The following is a 19,758-nucleotide window of genomic DNA, read 5'->3' as shown; positions in this document are numbered from 1 at the left end:
GGGGGGGGTATGGAAGGATTGGTGTGGGGGTGATGGCTAAGGGGTTGGGGTTTCTCTCTATGGTGATGAGAATGCTCTGAAATTGAGTGTGTGGTGATGGCTGCACAACTCTGTGAATACACGAAAAGCCATTGAATTGTACACTTTAAATGGGTGAATTGTATGTATGTGAATTGTATCAATAAAACTGTTGCAAATATAAAAAGTTACTGGCATAAGAAAGATCATTTATTTTTATTGTTAAAATAGATATGGCCTAAAGTTCATAAATCAAGAAAAAGAAATACAGGATATCGTCTACATTATGGCGATGAATACCATTTTAAAAATGGCCAGGGCTTCCCTGGTGGCATAGTGGTTAAGAATCCGCCTACCAATGCAGGGGACTTGGGTTCGTGCCCTGGTCCAGGAAGTTCCCACATACCACGGAGCAACTAAGCCCGTGCGCCTGTGCTCTAGAGCCCGCGAGCCACAACAGCTGAGCCCGCGTGCCACAACTACTGAAGCCCACGCACCTAGAGCCCATGCTCCACAACAAGAGAAGCCACCGCAATGAGAAGCCCGCGTGCCGCAACAAAGGGTAGCCCCCACTCGCCACAACTAGAGAAAGCCCGTGTGCAGCAACGAAGACCCAACGCAGCCAAAAATAAATAAATAAATAAAATAAAATAAAATGAAAATGGCCAAATAAATTGTCTCTGAGACCTGGAACTGGGGGTGGAAAGAGACTCCAATTTTACTGGAGTATAGTTGATTTACATTGTTGTGTAATGCTTCTACCATTAACTCTTCTCCTGCGTTTGCTTTGTCACCCTGTGGATGAGAACCGTTTCCTCCTGCTGCCCTGTAACTGGAGGGGCCAGCCAGCCATCTGCCACCCAGACATGCCTCCCCAGGAGAGTTCACACGTCCCTCATCTGCCTCAATCTCCTGCCTCTTCCTGAGCTGCAAGCCCTTTTGCTGGGCCCTAGGGACCTCGGGTGCAGGGACAGCAAACTCCTCCACAACAGACATTTATTTTTTCACTGTCTGGAAGTCCAAGATCAGGTTGTCGCAAGATTGGTTTCTCTCTCCTTGGTTTGTAGATGACCGCTTTCTCCCTTGTCCTCACGTGGTCTCCCCTCTGTGTGAGTGCATCCCTGGTGTCCCTTCCCCGTCTTATAAGGACACCAGTCAGATTGGGTTCCAGCCTGCTATGGACTGAATATTTGTGCCCCTGTGCCCCAACCAAAAAAACCCCAATGTGATGGTATTTGGAGGTGGGGCCTTTGGGAGGTGATGAGGTCGTGAAGGTGGAGCCCTCGTGATGGGGTGAGTGCCCTTATAAGAAGAGACGCAAGTGAGCTTGTCCCCTGCTCCTTCCCCCAACATCTACAAGCCAGGAAGAGAGGCGTCACCAGGCTGGTGCCTTGATCTTGCACTTCTAGTCTCCAGAAGTATGAGAAATAAATGTTTGTTGTTTAAGCCAAGCCCCTACTCTTGTTAAAGAAAATTATTCTGACACTTGTTAAAAGGGTAAAGAAGACGTTATTTGAGACTATTGTAATAGGAGAGAGAGATGGGGCTCAACTCCAAGTACAAGGAGGAAGCCAGGGATTTGCAGCCGAGGAGCAGAGTGAGGGCTCAGTGGATGGAAAACTACTAGGAGACATTAAGGCAGGGAGATTCTTTTTTTTTTTTTTAATTTATTTTTGGGTGTGTTGGGTCTTCGTTGCTTGCTGCACATGGGCTTTCTCTAGTTGCAGCGAGCGGGGGCTACTCTTTGTTGCAGTGTGCGGGCTTCTTATTGCGGTGGCTTCTCTTGTTGCAGAGCATGGGCTCTAGGCACACGGGCTTCAGTAGTTGCAGCACGCAGGCTCAGTAGTTGCGGTGCATGTGCTTAGTTGCTCCGCGGCATGTGGGATCTTCCAGGACCAGGGATCGAACCCGTGTCCCCTGCACTGGCAGGCAGATTCTTAACCACTGCGCCACCAGGGAAGCCCTAAGGCGGGGAGATTCTTGATAAACAGACCTTGTAGAGTTCTTGCTAAAGGCAGGCCAGGGACTTCTACATCAAAGGAGGGGGGACCTTGATTGGATGTCAAGCGTGATCAGATATGGGGTGGGGCAGTCTCTTTAAACTGACTTAGCAGGATTCCTGCTAAAACTGGCCTAGGCGGGCCCAAGACAAGGTGTGTTTTGGGGGGATGCTAGTGGAAAAGAGGGCTCAGATGAGCCTGACTAAGGTTTGGGCAAGTAGTCTTAGTTACCCTAAAGGCCTCTTTTTCACTTAATCACCTCTTTAAAGACTTTATCCACAAATATAGTTACATTCTTAGGTGTGTGTTGGGGGGTGGCACTTGACATATGAATTTGGGAGGTCACAGTTCAGCCCATAACAAGGACCCATCGTGCAAGCAGATAGGGTAGGGGGTCCCCGGAGAAAGAGAACCAGGCATGGCCTTCTCAACACAAGAGAAGCCATTTTTGGCCTAAGCCACTTTGTTTTTTTCTGCTTGTTTTGTTTTTGTTTTTGTTTTAAACTTTTATTTTATTTATTTGTTTTTTGGCTGCGTTGGGTCTTCATTGCTGCACACAGGCTTTCTCTAGTTGTGGTGAGTGGGGGCTACTCTTCATTGCGGTGTGCAGGCTTCTCATTGTGGTGGCTTCTCTTGTTGAGGAGCGCGGGCTCTAGGTGCTCGGGCTTCAGTAGTTGCAGCACATGGGCTCGGTAGTTGCAGCGCGCAGGCTCTAGGGCACACGGGCTTCAGTAGTTGTGGCATACAGGCTCAGTAGTTGTGGCTCGCGGGCTCTAGAGTGCAGGCTCAGTAGTTGTGGTGCACAGGCTTAGTTGCTCCATGGCACGTGGAATCCTCCCTGACCAGGGATCGAACCCATGTCCCCTGCATTAGCAGGCAGATTCTCAACCACTGTGCCACCCGGGAAGTCCCCTAAGCCACTTTGTGATCTAAGCTTGGCCACAGTGCTTGCCCTTAAACAGGTCTCAGTAATTAATGATCTTTGGGGAAGTGAGGGAATGCAGGAACACAGCAAAAGCAGTCAAGAAACAATAGTTCCAAACTTCCCTGGTGGAACAGTGGTTAAGAATCCGCCTGCCAATGCAGGAGATGCGGGTTCAAGCCCTGGTCTGGGAAGATCCCACATGCTGCAGAGCAACTAAGCCAGTGCGCCACAACTACTGACACTGCGTTCTAGAGCCTGCGAGCCACAACTACTGAAGCCCACGCGCCTAGAGCCCATGCTTCGCAACAAGAGAAGTCACCACAATGAGAAGCCCGCACACCGCAGCGAAGAGTAGCCCCCACTCACTGCAACTAGAGAAAGCCCACACGAAGCAACGAAGACCCAATGCAGCCAAAAATAGATAAATAAATTAATTAATTAATTTTTTTTTAAAAGAAAGAAACAATAGTTCATTGGTAAAACTGAGTCCTAGTTCCTCCTCAAGGAATGTACATCACAGTCTGATACAGTCTTTGAGTTCTGCAGGAACTGAGACCCCCACCAGGTACAGGATGGGATAATGATGTTGACCCTCCTGGCTTCAATCAACTAAAGATTGGATTCTGTCGACCTTGGCCCCAATTCTATGCTGAATTCTCCTCTGCCCAAGCCCCCTCATGAACATGCATATACCACCCAAGCCCCTCATGAATATGCATGTACCCTTAGCTTAAAACTTACCCAGTTTTGCTGTTCGGGGATACAGTGCTTTGGGAAGGATCCCCGGTGTTCTCCTTACTTGCTGCAAATAATACATCCTTCCTTCTCCCACTCTTTGGCTTGGTTGTGTCTTTTGGCTTGACACCCACCAAGAGGCACACCCTGTTTTCAGGTAACAACAGGATCCAGCTTGATTCTTGATCTGGGACCATTTTCCATCAAAAGGTGCTAGTGAAAGATTATAACCTATATAGTATGGCTAGAATCCATGAGTTTACCTTATATAAATAAAAACAAAGTAGTGGTTTACCTATGGCTGCTGCGTTGATGGGGGTATGGCTGCTAATGGGTACAGGGTTTCTTTTTGGAGTGACACAAATGTTAAAATTGTGTGATGGTTGCACAACTCTGTGAATACTAAATATTAGTGCTTGTGTGCAAAAACCCATTGGTCTGTTCACTTTCAATGGTAGAATGTATGGTTTTTTTAAAACAGGAATCTATGAATCCACACTGGTGTAAATAAATGAATGAATGCATGAGTGCGGGAGAAGAAAAACTCTTATAGTGGAATGCCAAATAATAAATGTAGAAGGAATGATAGAATTAGAAAACCACCCCTGGGCAACCATTTTAATTGAAATTGACTCAGACAAATCATCAATGGAAGCTATAATTAGAGGATGAGATTTGACAAGTCACAGGGTACTTACATAGTTTCAAAGCATCTCCCCATAAGATGCTTACTAATTATAAGAGTGAAAATGGTAACTTTACAGTGGAGCAAGCAAGTAGGCAAAGTTAACCTTGCCAGTGATGGGACACTCAGACAGCAGGTGCCCCTGTCACATCACAGACACTGACTCAGCACCACTCCTGTGGTCTCCATCCAGAGTGCATCCCCTGGGTGGAATTAGACCAAACCAAGGACATTCTACAAAATCCCTGGCCTGTACACTTCAAAAATGTCAGTGTCCTGGGGATTCCCTGGCAGTCCAATGGTTAGGACTCCACACTTTCACTGTTCAATCCCTGGTCAGGGAACTAAGATCCCGCAAGCTGCACAGTGCAGCCAAAAAAAAAAAGGAGGGAGGAAGGAAGGAAGAAAAAATGTCAATGTCTTAATACAAAGAATAGCTAAAGAGACTCAGCCACTGAATGTGGCATATGGTCAGGGACTGGCTATGCAGGACACTGTTGGAATGATTGGCAAACTGAGTAAGGTCTGTTGGTTAGATCATAGTTTTGTATCGACGTTAACTTTTTGTTTGTTTTTTAAAGTCTTTATTTAATTTTTTAAAAGCAGTTTTAGCTTAACTTCTTGATTTTGACAGTTGAATTATGGTTATAGGAAACAATTCTTTGTTTCTGGGAAATACACACAGAAGTAGTTGGGGGTAAAGGGACATTGTATCTCCAACTTACTCTCAACCATTCAGGAAAACCAGATAGATAGATGGTAGATAAATTGATGACAGAGACTTAGATACATATTTTATATGTAAGAATCCAAGAGAGAGAGACACAGAGAGAGAAGTGTAAAGCAAACATAATAAAAATTTAACATTTGGAAAATCTGGATGAAGGGCACCTGGAAATTCTTTATACTATTTTTGCCACTTTTCTGACATTCTGAAATTACGTCAAAATTTAAAAAAAAATTTTTATGCTTGCCTTTTAAAACAACACAAATTCATTGTCTCTCACAGTTCTGAGTCCAGAAGTCCAAAATCAAGGTGTCGCAGGGCCTTGCTCCCTCTGAGGGCTCTGGCGGGGGGTCATTCCTGCCTCTCTAGCTCCTGGTGGTTGCCTGTGTTCTTGTCTTGTGCCTGGATGACTCTGGTCTCTGCCTCTGTCTTCACATGGCCATCTCCCCTCTGTGGGTGTGTGTCCAAATTTCCCTCTTATAAGGACACCAGTCATATTGGATTTAGAGCTCCCCTCTTTATTCACTATGACCTCATCTTAAGTTGATTATATCCTCAAAGACCCTATTTCCAAGTAAGATCACACTCAAAGATTCAGGGGTTAGTAAAAGTTTAACATCTGGGAATCTGTGAGTATCTGGGAATTCTTATACTATTCTTGCCACTTTTGTGGCAGTCTGAAATTATGCCAAGATAAAGTAATTCGGAGCATAATCAAAAACTCCCCACTGGAAACCCTCCCAAGCGCCGCAGGTCATTGAGGCTAAAGTCCGGATCGTGGCCTGGACTCCGCCTCCCCTCCCACCTCTGACCGCACCTGCTTCCGCTCCGGCCACAGTGACCTTCCCTGCTTCCCCGGACACCCTGCCTTGGTCCTGCCCCAGGCCTTCGCACTGGCTAACTTCAGCCGGGGACATCCTTCTCCAGGACAAGATGTGGTTCCTAAGCTCTCTGCTCAAGGGTCACCTGTCCGCAGAGACCTCTGACCACCTGATCTAGGACTCTCCCACTCCTGTCTTTCTCCATTCCCCGCTGTATCATTCTTTATTATCAGTCTCATTAGTGGAAGGTTTTTTATGAAGTGATGTCTGTTGAGCCCCCTCCCCTAGAACAGCAGCCCCACAGGCGCAGAGCTTTTGTCTGAGCTTCCTCTGTTTCCCATGCAGTGCTGGGAGCAATGCGGGCACGTGGCCAGCGCACTAAACAGTTGGGTGCTGGGCCAAGTAACTCCATCCTGTATGTCTGCCCAAGCCTGGCGGCTCTGCCTTTCACTTAGTCACTACAGTGCAGGAGAAACTCAAGGGTCAGGGATTCTCCATTCAGCTCGGGAACCTCAAGAGGCAGCCAGGCTCTTTAAAAGTCGAGAGCACCCAGTCTGGAATATTGTTATTAGCGGTGGCCTTCCCAGCGGCCAGGGCCGTCCTGGCCGTCAGCCTTTGGCGCCCGTGACTGGTGAGAGCCTGCCGGCAGCCCGGCTCGCAGCGGCTTTGTGGCTTCTGGCCATGTCCACGTGCGCTCAGGTTCCCTCCCTGATGGGAGCGGTCACCGGGCTGGGCAGACAGCGGGCCTCGGCCGGCGAAGCACTGTGTATGCTGGGCCCTCGGACCGTGAGGGGCAGGAAATAAGTCGGGACAAACCCGCCGGGGTGGATCCGAAGCCCAGGTGCAGAGCGCCTACTGTCTGCGCGCTGGGCCCGCCCGCAGCTTTCAGCCCCCTGGGGTCCCGCGACCAGACAGAACCGTGTCCGGTGGTCGCGGGACCGGGGCCTGCGTGAGGGGACCCAGCAGGCGGGATGCGTGCTGAGGCTTATCCTCAGGGCCTTCCAAGTCCTTCCTCTCTCCAGACCGCACGTTTTAAACTCACCAGTCAATATTTATTTATTACACTCCCGCAGAGCAAGGATTTACCCAAGTAAAACAGAATCGGGACATTGGGTGCAGAGTGTTCGCACACCCCTGGATGCGCGGTTCTGGTTGGGGTCCCGGGGCGGGGCGTGGGGAGAGGGTAGGGGTAGGCGGAGCGTGCGGGGGTCCCGGGAGTGAGGGGGGAAGAGGGGACAGAGGCCACCGGCCCACGGCTGCGTGAAAAGAGAGTAGGTGATGGGGGTGGGGTCTTGACCCAAGGTGCGGCAGTGGGGGAGGGATGGGGGCGTGGCGGAGTGGGCGTGGCGAGAGGCGGGTACGAGAGAGGTGGTGCCCCGCGATCCGCAACTCGGGATTGGCCGGAAGCCGGCCCCCGCCCCCTCCTCTCGGCCAATCGCCTTCCTTCCACTCTGGCCGCCCGGTCCCCGGGGTGCCACCCAGCCCCGGGGTTGCGCTTTCCGGGTCACCGCTCGCCGCTCCCGGACGCGCCCAGCCCGCCGCTTTTTCCCGGTCTCGGTCCAGGTGAGCACTTGCCGGACCGAGACTCGCCCCACCCCTAGGCGGAGGGATCTGGCCGGGGTCTGGGACGGGGTCCCCGCCTCGGCAACCGCTGGGCCGGCGTTGCATCATCTACATCTGCCAGCCGCGGAGCTGGTCCCGCGCCCCCCGCGTCCCGGACCCTTCCCTTATCGCGAGTCCAGACTGTCCTGAAGCTGGGGGTTCCGCGCCCACGTGGCCCAGGGCCTCCACTCCAACTCCTGCGGCTGCGGAGGGGACGGCAGGGGGCGCGAGCCGGGGGGCGTCGAGCTGAGACTTTCGGAAGATGCTCTCTAATGGTGCCATCATTGATTTTTCGCTGCAATTTGGATGGGAAATGGTTGTCTCGAAAATTGCTCTTTTTTGCCAGTTCTGTGGAGTGGGGGGGGGGGGCGGGGTGTAAAATATTGATGTAGTTGCGTAGGCTGCACGGGAGGTGGCTGCCCGCGAGGGGAGGGAGCGCCGGGCGCGCAGGGCAAACAGGGCCCTGCCTCCAGCACGTACTAAGGGGATGGGGGAGGGTGCCCTGAGACCCCGACTTCGAGCCCTAGGCAAGGCGGATGGCTGAGCTGGAGAACGGGGTGGGGGTAGTGGGGGAGGAGCGGGAGCCTCCCAGGGGTTACCTGGGGGTGTTTATCCCAGACGGTATCCCCAAAAGCCCCTCCTAAAGGCCGGGTGACCGGGCGGTCTCCAGATCCTCTGTAGGGTCTCAATTTCCCGCCTGAAAAGTCTCCCTTTGAAACGGGAGTTTACTACCTTCCTCACCCTTGGCCCTAACTGGCCCCCTTGGGCCGAGTGTTGCGCGCGTGCAGGGTGCTGGGGGGGGGGGGGGCGGGGGGCGTGACCCCAGGAGGGTCTTGTGGTTTGAGGTGCGGCAGGAGCCAGCAGGACCGCGCCAGGGGAGCCCGCCTTCCCAGCACGCACGTGTGTCGGCGCGCGGGGCGCTGTGCCCGCGGGGCGCTGTGCCCGCCGGGAGCTGAGACGGGCTGCGCTGGACTGAATCCGCGGGTTCGAACCCGGGTCGCCCAGCGAGGGTCCCGCCGAGTGCCTGTGGGTTCTACGGAGACTCTGTCGGTCTCGATTTGAGTTCCCAGCAGCCCCTTACCTTTCGGGAGGTCGCTACAGGCGAGGCAAGTCGCCACATAGGAGGCGCAGGGCTGCCTGCGTCTGCCGGGCCGGTCTGCGGGGTGTCCTGGCCAGGGGGCTGCCGGCCTGTCGGCCTCTGGTGGGGAGAGAGGTCTACGACAGGGGCGCTTCTGCACGACGGAAGAACCACCTACCGCGGGCGCACCGCGGAGCGAAGGCAGTGTTCCGCTTACCTCGGGGGCTTTTTGAAAGGTGGAAGAAGGACGCGGGACGTCCCTGCGTGGTTTCACGAGGGGAACTGAGAGCCTGAAAAAGTACTTGCTGATCCAAAGACTTGAAGGAACCTCTGCTCTAGGCACGTTTGGGGGCAGATCGGCTGGGAGGCTGGTTTCTCCCGGAAAGCCGTGCGCCGCGGGCCTCGTGGATTTGAAACGGATGTGATTGCCAAGGGTGGGGGTGGGTCTCCGCTTCCCTTGCGCGCAGGCTCCGGCCTGGGCATCTGGGGCGACCTGCTGGGTGCTGGTCTGCACCTGGCCCTGCGCTGGGAGACAGGGAACCAGCTGGGGCGCCCTCTGCCCTTGCTGATGGCGGCGGTACCCGGATGGGGCCGCTCCCGAGGAGAAATCCAGCGGGTCCACGAGCCTCCATGTGCACCTCCAAGTGAGGGGGCCCTTTGCACCTTCAGCCCAGTTCCGCCTGGGCCACCCGACCTTTTCACAGCAAACTGCCTTCCGAAATGTCCTGGGGAGCAGAGGAGCAAGGCTGGGGGCTGGGGTCCCTCCAGCTTCCCGGAGGAGTGGTGAGGGCTGCACTCAGAGGTCGCCCCGAGCCACATCCCCTACCTTGAGCTCCTCGCAGGGACCTTCCAAACCCACAGGGCTCCAGAGACTTGGTGGTGGTGGGGGGAGCTTTAGATTTGCAGAAAAATTGAGAAGAGAGCAGAGTTCTCACGTACCTCCCCCCTCACACACCGTTCCCCCTATTATTACCATCTTAACGATTTTTACAGTTAATGAACATTATGGTTAACTAAAGTCCCTACTTATTCAGATTTCCTTAGTTTCCCCTAATACCCTTTTCTGTTCTGGGATTCCATCCAGGACACCTCATTCCATTTAGTTTTCACTGCTCCTTACGGAGTTGGAGCCGTGTTGAGTGTTCGGTCATCAGCCTGGTGAGTGATGGCTCCGCGCCGGCCGTGGACCGGTCCTCTGTTCAGTGTGGGAAATCGCAGGGAGGCAGCCGAGCGGCTGAGTTCAGTCCTGGTTTCTGAAGATGAGAGGTGGGCGTCCGCTCATTGTCACCAGAAGGAGCTGGGCAGGGCTGCAGCCTCTTCTTTGAGTGTGCCCATTCCCTTTCCTTTCTTTCTTTCTTTCTTTTTTTTTTTTTTTTGTCATCTATTTTAAGGTTCCATGAGATTTTTAAAATTTGATAAAATACACGTAATATACTGTTTATTTTAACCATTCATAAGTGTAAAATTCAGTAGCAATACACACATTCACAATGTTGTGCAACCATCACTATTATCTGTACCCCAAACTTTTTCATCATAACTCTGTACCCATTAAACAGTGACTCCCCTCCCCCTGCTCTTGGGAATCTCTATTCCGCTTCATGTCTCTCTGATTTGCCTATTCTAGGTACCTCATATAGGTAGAGTCATGCAATATTCTTCTTGGTCTGGCTTATTTGACTTAGCAGAATGTTTCATTCCTTTTTTTTAGGGTAAAAATATATTTATTATCATCTTCATCTTCCTCTTATTATTTCCATCATATAAATGTAGTCTTTTAAGATATATATATTTATTTATTTGGCTGCTCCAGGTCTTAGTTGCAGCATGCAGGATCTTCATTGTGGAATGCGGGATCTAGTTCCCTGACCAGGTATCGAACCTGGGCCCCCTGCATTGGAAGCGCAGAGTCTTAACCCCTGGACCACCAGGGGAGTCCCTAAATGTAGTCTTCTTAAAACAACTTTATTGAGATATCTTTGATATATAAAAGTCATATATATATTTAAGGTGTACAACTTGATGTTTTGATTTATGTATACATTATGAAAAGACACCACAATCAAGCTATCAAGATGAACAACATTCATCACCTCTACATAGTTTCTGTGTGTGTGTGTGTCTCTGTGTGTGTGCATGCACTCACATGTTGAGAAGATTTTAAAACCTCATTCTTTTTTCATGGCCAAATACTATTCCACTGTATGGGTAAACCACATTTTGTTTATCCATTCATCCGCTGATGGACACTTGGTTTGTTTCCAGGTTTTTGCTATTGCGGTTTATGAATGCAGTGGGCAAATACTGTATGTTTCCATTTTTTTTGGCTATATGCGTAGGGGTGGAATTGCTGGGTCACACGGTAGTTGTATGCTTAACCCTTTGAGAAACTGTCCAGATGTTGTCCACAGCAGCTGCTGCCTGCGTAGTTATGACTTTTCCTGCCAAGCTACTTGAGTGAATGGAGCTCCACACCCAGAGGGGGCTGGGCGAGCAGGATTCCCAGGACAGGCAACAGAGAAGCAGGCTCTCCTGCAGGTGTTTGGAAACGGCCCGAACTGACGGCATCTCTTCCCCTTGCCTTTGACAGATCCCACCATGCCTTCTGAGACACCCCAAGCAGAAGAGAGGTCTGCAGGGTGCCCCCACCTCTCAGGGGCACACCTGGGGAAAGGGAGCCTGGAAAAGGAGCCTCCGGAAGACAAGGAGGACAAGGAGGTCCTGTGGATCCGTCCCGATGCCCCGAGCAGGTGCTCCTGGCAGCTGGGCAGGCCTGCCACCAACTCTCCACATCACCACACTGCTCTGTGAGTCCCCTTTATGATCATAAGGTGGGGGGGAGAGTTTGTTACCTGAAGCCAGGTAGCCATATGGACCTGGGGTGTGAACCACCACCCCATCCCCGCCTTCCCTTGCAGTCACTCTGGATGGATGGTGAGCTGGGGTGGGAGGTATTTTATAGCTGAGTCCCCCAAGGCTCAGAGAGGCCAAGGCTTGTTTGTGCTGTAACGCAGCACCTAGTTCAGTGCCTCCCAAGAGCAGATGCTCAATAAATAAAGGGATGTGCCCAGGTCCCACGCTCTGAGTGACAGGTAGGGGGGAGGTTTCTGATCCAGATCCGTCCGGGTGCACACTCTTGTAATTAGGACCATGCCTGCCCTTCTCTGCTTAACTCCAGGCCGTGAAATATTTTTCTGTAGTGGGGTCTTTGTGGTTGGACTGAGGCTGTTGGATGAATAAACCACGACTTTAAGCCCTCTCTTGGGTATTCATGTGTCTGCAGTGATCTCATTATGAATAACTGCAGTGGAAAATGCAATTCATTTAGTCACAGCACCTACTACATTTGTGCCCTGTTCTAGGTGCAGGAGATCAATCAGTGGGAAAGGAAAAAAAAGAAAAAAAAAAAGGGAACAATCCCTGACCCATCATGAAACTCAAACTGAGTTCACTGAATCTTAGGATTATCTTTATTTCCTTAGCGTTATCTCCCAGAAGTACAGCAAATGAGTCAGAAGAACATGCCTTTTGGATGTTCGGTTCTTATTCCTCATACACTGCTGTACCAACGTTTATGATTATTGATTTCCGATTCAGAACTGGGGAGGGGGAGGGGGTGCGCTTCTCACTGGGGCCAATGGACCGAAGTAACATTTACAAACCCAGAAGCTCCCAGCGTTAAACATACCTCGATTCTGGGAGCTCAGGAGGCCAAGTTGGCCGCCGGCCATAGGGCATGAGTCCCTGCTTCCAGAACAAAGCAGAGCAGGGGGTGAAATGGCTCTGTGAGCTTCTCACTGGGCCTGGGGTGGCTGGGACACCATCCCATCCAGGCTTCAACCTGGCATCACACGTGCACTTCACGTGGTGGCCTAACCCTCCTAAAACGCCCTGGCGGGGTTGCTGTCCCATCCTGAAACCGCTTGTCCCAGTTCAGGTTCTGAGGAGCTGGGCTCGGGCCTGAGGCTCCGGGGCTCCCCCGCTATCAGGACACTGGACCCGGGTCCCGGGACGAGGCAGCCTAGGCGATCCCGGTGGTGAGAGCACAGAGCTGATGAGACAGGTGACGTGGCGGGGCGGCCTGGGGAGACCTCAGAGCCGGTACCTGGATGGGCAGGAGGTGCCAGCCCTGTGGGTATCTGGGGAAGGGGTTCCAGACGGTTCCCAGGCAGGGTGGGCTTAGAACGAGGAACAGAGTGGGAGCAGCAGAGGGAGGGGAGGGGCTGCGGAGGGGAAGCAGAGCCAGGCACCCTGCCAGGCGAGGGCTTTCAGGTTATTCCAGGGGGCTATAGGGCTCTGCTCCCAGAAGCCTCCTGGGCTGTCACAGGGAAAGCAGCTGAGATAAGGTGTTAAATCCCCTCCCCAGGCCCCGGCCCCGATCACCTCAGGCAAGCTTCCCAGGTGACTTTCTGGCCCCCCAGGGCCTGGTACTGAGTCAGGAACCCTGAGTTCTCCGCTGGCCCACCATCCCCTGCCCGGGGGCGGGGGGCGGGCCGGGCCTCCCCCTTCTCAGGCCGCTGCAACCTCTGCTGGGGGTGGATGACTCAGCCGCCCTCCGGTCCTTCCCAGGTGTTTACCCCTCCTGCCTTGGCTTTAACTAGTTAATAAGTCAACCCCGAGGTCGCCCCTAGAGCTTGGTCTCCCTCCAAGTCTGGGGTCAGGAGCCCTTTGCCCCTGCCCGGGCTCTCCCCTCACCCCGACTTCCGCACCTCTCTTGGCCAAGCCTGCCTCTGGGGTGGCTCGGGGCGTCCGTGTCACCTTGGAGGGTGCAGTTGGGCTCCAGCCAGGCCATGTTGCTGCCTGTCTGGGCCCCGGGGCGGAAGGCAGCATTCCTGGGGAGCTGGCTCACCAACTTGGGAGAGGAGAGGAATCTACATGGTTAGTGGGTCCCTGCAGTGGGGACCGCGGCTCACGCAAGCGTGAGAGCCGTGGGGATGGCGCCTGAGAAATCCAGGGTGTAGGAAGCCATTGAGTTTCTTGGAGCTCACGTCAGTTTTGCATATTCCGGGATGAATAGTTGGTCCCTGAGGATGAGGATGGAGGCAACAACGTGGGGGCCACTCAGGAAACGCAGGCATCACGGCGTGCACACAGCTGAGCAGCGGCTGGGCTGTCCCACACCTTCCTGTCACCTGTCACCAGCTTCTCAGCTGGAAGAACCACTGGGAGGGGGCCAGTCACTCAAATGTGAAGGGGGACAGTTGGCCCATGAGAAGCAAATCCCGTTCTGAGCCTGGAGGCCCACCTGGGAATTCGCCTGACCTTAGCCCCAAGCACAAGAGATGACCAGCCAGAGGCCTTTGTTCTTTGGTCTGAGTATCAGGCTTCCTGCCACCTGTGCCAGACGCTCTGAGTGATGCCAGGTGCCTGGGTGGGCTCTTTGCAGTCACTGTCACTGCCCGGTGGCCAGACAGTCTGAGGGGGTCTCTGTCCAGGGGTCCCCACCAGTTTTTTCATCGAAGAAAAGGAAGGGAGGTATCCCAGGAGGCAGGTGCTGAGAGAGGAGGTGAATTGAAGATCAAAAACCTAAAAAGATCGGGACTTCCCTGGTGGTCCAGTGGCTATGACTCCGCCTTCCAATGCAGGGGGCATGGGTTTGATCCCGTATGCCAAAAAAAAAAAAAAAAAAAAAACCTAAAAAGGTGGACCAGGACGTGATGTTGTTTTGAAGTCAGTGTTTGTTTGTTTTAACTTTTTTATTTGGAAATAACACTCAAATGAAGTTGCAAAAATCATACAGAGAGGTCGTGGGGACGTTCGCCCAGCTGCCCACTGATACCGTCTGTTACCACAGTGCGTTTTCAAACCCCGGAAACGTTGGTGCAGCTGTTCACTAAATTGCATTCATTTTCATAGGTTTTGAGGTGTACTTGCCCGTGCACATGTGTGTGACCTTTTACCAAATGTAGATTTGTGTAATTGCCACCCAGATCCTCATGAAAGGCAGTTCTTTGATTTACTTCTTGATTTATTTAAAAGAATGTGCTGGACTGCCAAGGCTGGTACCATTTTGTTTCTCTGAGTAATCGTGGACTCCTCTGTTTTAGGGCAAAATCTCCCAAAATCTTGCCAGACATCCTGAAGAAAATTGGGGATACCCCGATGGTGAGGGTCAACAAGATCGGGAGGAACTTCGGCCTGAAGTGTGAGCTCCGTGAGTACCGGCTTCGTGCGCGGCTTGCAGGCCTGGGGTGCAGGTGGGCCCCTCAGACCCTGGGGGAGGGGTGTTGGACCCCATCAGGTGAGGTCGGGAAGCACACGGGACAGGGCGGGCCGCTGGAGGGTGAGCGAGGCCTCTCCGGAGCCGCTGGAAGGGAGGCCGTGGCCTGTGAGCCGAGGCCTGAATTGTGGAGGGAAGCGTGTCCGGGCAGCTGTCGGGGGCAGAACCCGAGCCAGGAAGGAAGGTGCTCTGACCCGGCCACTGCAGGAGAGGGAGGCCCGATCCCGGGAGCGGAGCGGCGCCCTTCGGTCTCGGACTCTCGTAGGGAGGGGCAGACATGCCGTGGGTGGGGTGGGCTGACGTGAGAGCCGGGGCGGTTTTTGTGATGAGGGTCCCAGCCATCAGCCCGGCAGGAACTGGCTGCCCCGGTGCTCAGACAGACAGTTCGCGTCTCACTTATGAGACACAGAGTGGGGATTTGGGGGCCGTGTCTGGTACACAGGGGGATCACCTGAGAGTCTTATCCAAGTCCTATGGAGAAGGGGCTTCTTTGCAGGAGGCTGTTCCCAGGAACACAAGAGGGTGGGGGGCTTTCTTCACCTCCACTGTTCTCCCGGGCTCGGAGCCCAGGTAGATGTCAGCCTTGTCCCAGAGGAAGTGACAGGTGCAGAGGCCCTGGCGGGGACCAGGCCCAGTGCTGCTGGGGCAGAGAGAGCTGGGGAGGGCAGAGCGTGGGGGTCCACACCTCCTAGGGGAGGGTCCGAGGCCACGTGGTCGATTCACCCCAGAGGCGTCACCATCAGAGGCTTCCCGCGCACCCCTCTGGTGAAGAATTCTCTCATAAGCAACGAGCAGTACACACTCCCAGGCGCTGCTGGGGGTGTATCAGAACAGCCCAGGAGAGCTATCGTCTGCTCTGTGCTCCTCCGTCAGATAATAGAGACCAGTAACCAGTACCCCGTAGGCATGGGCCTGCTGCGTGCGCTTCAACTTGGCAGGAGCCCCTGTAGTAGGTTTTACTGTGTCCATTTTACAGATGGAAAAACCGAGCCTCAGATTGGTCACTTGGCTTGCCCACGGCTGATCAGCTTGAATCCCTGCATCTCTGTTGGCTTTCCCATGGGCTCATTAGAATTTTCTAACAAGTAATTCAAGTGTGTGGCCTACAAGAGTCTGGGGTGCAGGGCTCCTCAGCGGTCAGACATTCACGAGCCCATCCTTGACTGTCCCGGCAGGGGCCTCCCTGGGTCTTAGGGGAGAAAGCCTGTGTATGGTTGTGGACTTCAGAAACCAGGACCAAGCAGGAGGAGCTCATTTTGTGGGTGCTGCAGGCCGGCCTGGTCCTTCAGTCACATTTGGTGCCATCTCTCCCCCTTTTACGAACACTGCATATTTTTAAGAGGTGGGAGGGAGTCCTCCCCCAAGGAAAGAAGAGCAGACGCAGAGGCTTAGGCACAGGAGAGGACATCGTATCTGCCAGGTGGGGAAGATGGTGGGAGGCGGGTATGGAAGGTGTGTGGGTCCTGGTCTGGGGGTGTGACGGGCGAGCTGTGGCTTCAGGACATCAGGTCGTCTGCCATGGTCCGCTGGGTACGGCGGGGCTGTCTGCCCTGATTTAAGCCTGGGCTTCGGTCGGCCGCCCCCTGCACGCCCAGCAAGTCTCTTTGGGGCTGTGCTGCCTCACGGGGCTGGCTCTGCTCCGTCCATCCAGTTGGCGGGGCCCCTTAGGCTCCTCTGTCTCATACACTTGGAGTTGCCACGTGGTCCATGGGGGGTGGGATGGGCAGGTGGCAGACGCTCCCGTGGGCGAGCACCGGCACCCACGTCAGGTGTGGGAGGTGGCAGTGGACAGGCGATGATTTTCAGGACCACTGAAGCTTGTCCCTGCATCCTGGGCGTATTGGGTGCTGGGGAGGGGTCGGCACGGCCGGCATCCCTTAGCGGTCGGGGGCCTCTTCCTCTCTCATGATGCGTCTCTGGCTCCAGTGGCCAAGTGCGAGTTCTTCAACGCGGGTGGGAGCGTGAAGGACCGCATCAGCCTGCGAATGATTGAGGATGCTGAGCGCGAGGGGACCCTGAAGCCTGGGGACACCATCATCGAGCCGACATCGGGGAACACAGGTGGGCACTGCCGCGGGCCAGAGCTGCCGGCCCGGGTGACCCATGGCTGCACGCGCTGGCCTGTCCGGCTGGCCCTTCCCTTCCCTCCACGCACTTTGCTCGGCACCTGATGCCTGTGTGCAGGTGTGTGACTGAGCCCAGCTTTCTCTGATGTCTTGCCGTCCCAGCTGCATTGGTGATGTGGGAGTCTGTTATGTGGGCAACTACACCTTGTAGTGAAAATCTGTCCTAGTTTCCTATGGCTGCGGTAATAAATCCCACAGCCCGGGCGGCTTAATCAACAGACGTTTATTATCTCACAGTCTGGAGGCTGGACAACTGAGACCAGGTGTGAGCAGGGCTGGTTCCTCCTGAGGCCTCTCTCCCGGGATCTTCTCCCTGTGTCCTCACACGCGTCCCTCTGTGTGTGTCTGTGTCCTGATCTCCTCTCTTATGAGGACACCAGACATGTGGGGTTAGGGCCCACCCATGTGACCTCGGTTAACCTTAATCTCCTCTTCAAAGACCCATCTCCAGTTAGAGTCACATTCTGAGGGGGGCTGCAGGGTGGGACTTAAACAGATGAATTTTGGAGAGACACAGTTCTGCCCATAACAGTCCACCCTCTGGCCCCCAGAATTCATGTCCTTCTCGAAGGCAAAGTATATTCACCCCCATCCCAACAGCCCCCCAAAGTCTGAACCCATTCCAGCACCGACGTTAAGTCTCATCTAAGGATCACCTAAATCAGAGGTGGATGAGACCTGAGGCTCGATTCCTCCTGAAGCAAAATTCCTCTCCAGCTGTGAATCTTCAAACCGGACAAGTTATGTGTTTCCAAAGCACAGTGGCAGGCCAGGCACAGGACAGACATTCCCATCCAAACCCAGAAAGGGGTCGTGGGTCCCAAGCAGGTCCGAAGCCGAGTGGGCCAAACTACGGGAGATCTTGAGGCTCCAGAACCCTCCTCTCTGGCTCCACGTTCTGTCTTCAGACTAACTGGGGTGGCCCTTCCCCTCAGCCCTGGGCAGCGGCCCTGACCCCTTTGGAACCAGGGAGGAGGCGTCCGGCCCGGGCCTGTGCCCCGGGCCCGTGGTGGGGCTGGGGACGGGAACACGCGGGCGCCACAACGTCTGCTGCTATTGTCACCTCCCAGGCGCCCAGTAAGAGCTGGAGGAATTGGGGTTCATGGTGGGCACCCTGCTTTTTTCTCTGGGCACACTTGCCTTTTTATCTGTGCCTCCACATTCTCCTCTTATCCCCTCATTTGAGGGCAGAAGGGGATGACGTAGGGCATTTTTGCAGCGCCCTCTCCCCTGGGCCTTTGGGGCTGGAAGCGGGGTCTCGGGGGCACCGTGGCCCCCTCTCACTGCATGTGCTGTCCCCAGGGATCGGGCTGGCCCTGGCCGCCGCGGTGAAGGGCTACCATTGCATCATCGTGATGCCCGAGAAGATGAGCACTGAGAAGGTAGGCGGGTGGGCAGGGGTGGGGCATCTCCCCGGCCCGCTGCCCCTGCGCTACAGGCCCGGTGGGGAGGTGAAGGCCACCACGTACCTCTGCAGGTGGACATCCTGCGTGCCCTGGGGGCTGAGATCGTGAGGACGCCCACCAACGCCAGATTCGACTCCCCTGAGTCACATGTGGGCGTGGCCTGGAGGCTGAGGAACGAGATCCCCAATTCTCACATCCTGGACCAGGTGAGGGCCGGGCCCTGGGGGCCAGTGTGTGCCCAGAGGCTTGGGACCAAGTGGGGCCTTCCCTGGGGGATGTCTGTCGGGGGCTTGGGGGTGGTGTCACATCTGCAGCAGGAGCAGAGGCTGCAGAGTGACCGACGCACTGGGACGCGGTCACTGGCTCCTCCCAGCCCAGTGTGTGGCCGGCAGGGCCGGCCAAGCCTTTGGCTCTGCTGTCTGCGTGCCGCCTTCGAGGGCTCAGCTCAGCGCGCTGGAATGCCCTTTGCAGAGGACCCTGGAAGCTCTCTGCAGGCATAAAATACACGCAGACCTTTTGACTGGAAGCTCTTCTTTGTCACTCACTCCCCATCTGGGTTAATTCAGAAATCGCATCTTCTGGAGAGCTGGTTTTCATGCTTGGTGTCTGTTGAGGTGCCCGGGCCATTCCCTGAGCTGCCGGGATCCTCTCTGGCTTGCACTGAGCTGCTTGCCTGGTGCCCTGTGGCTGCTGCCGGTTCTGTGCCTTGACTTCAACACGACTCCTTTGCTCTCTTTCCTTGCAGTATCGCAATGCCAGCAACCCTCTCGCTCACTACGACATCACGGCCGAGGAGATCCTGCAGCAGTGTGACGGTGTATACTTCTAACCCTGCTTTCCATCTTGACTGGGAGTGTACAAGTCACTTACCCGCTCCTTCGTAAACTCCTATTAATCCTTCAAAACCCAGCTCAAATGTCCCCTCTCCGTGAAGTGCTTTCTAGAGCATTTCCCTAGAGCGGTTTCCTCCCTCTGTTGTGCCCTCTTGGACTTTGCCCGTGCCTCTCCTATAGCACCAAACATATCATGTGGTGTATTTGTTTACCTAGCAGCCTTTCCTCTAGACCTGTAGGAGCTCTTGAGTGCAGGGAACGAGGGTGTCCCAGGCTGGTGCTAGGCTCACAGCTGGGGCTTCACGTTGCTGAACGGCACTTGGCCTCAAGCCCCAGCCTGGGCACTGAATTCAACATTGGGGTTTTCTCATCTTCAGAACTGGGGTGGTGGCATCTGCAATTAGCTTACTCTGTACAGACATGAGGCTGCTTGGAACCTCTCCGCACAGTTGGTGCCAAGGCCAAGGGGGTTGCGATGTTTTCTGACGGGCTGTTTCCCTAAGAGGTCTTCGGGAAGAGTTGCCAGGGGCTTGGCACCCCTGGCTTCCTGTTTGGAGCCTGGCGTTAGCTTCAGTGCCCTCG

General features: G+C 54.3%; 1 protein-coding gene across 4 annotated transcripts in view; it reads left to right on the top strand.

Annotated features, from left to right (window-relative positions):
* Positions 1-7,328: 7,328 nt before the first annotated feature.
* The window catches only part of CBS (cystathionine beta-synthase), a 30,683-nt gene continuing 18,253 nt past the window's right edge, over positions 7,329-19,758 (top strand). Inside the window, exons 1-7 of one of the 4 annotated variants that reach the window (XM_082460698.1) lie at positions 7,329-7,474; positions 11,182-11,398; positions 14,639-14,745; positions 16,738-16,872; positions 18,240-18,319; positions 18,415-18,549; positions 19,089-19,158. In XM_082460698.1, coding sequence (XP_082316824.1) covers positions 11,190-11,398; positions 14,639-14,745; positions 16,738-16,872; positions 18,240-18,319; positions 18,415-18,549; positions 19,089-19,158 — 736 coding nt within the window. In that variant the 5' untranslated portion in view covers positions 7,329-7,474; positions 11,182-11,189. The other 3 variants (XM_082460695.1, XM_082460696.1, XM_082460697.1) reach the window with 3 other exon arrangements.

Source organism: Balaenoptera physalus (assembly GCF_965194825.1).
Source record: "Balaenoptera physalus genome assembly, chromosome: 4".
NCBI lineage: Eukaryota > Metazoa > Chordata > Mammalia > Artiodactyla > Balaenopteridae > Balaenoptera > Balaenoptera physalus.
The sequence above is the reverse complement of the archived record's forward strand: the minus strand, read 5'-3'. Positions and strand labels throughout refer to the sequence as shown.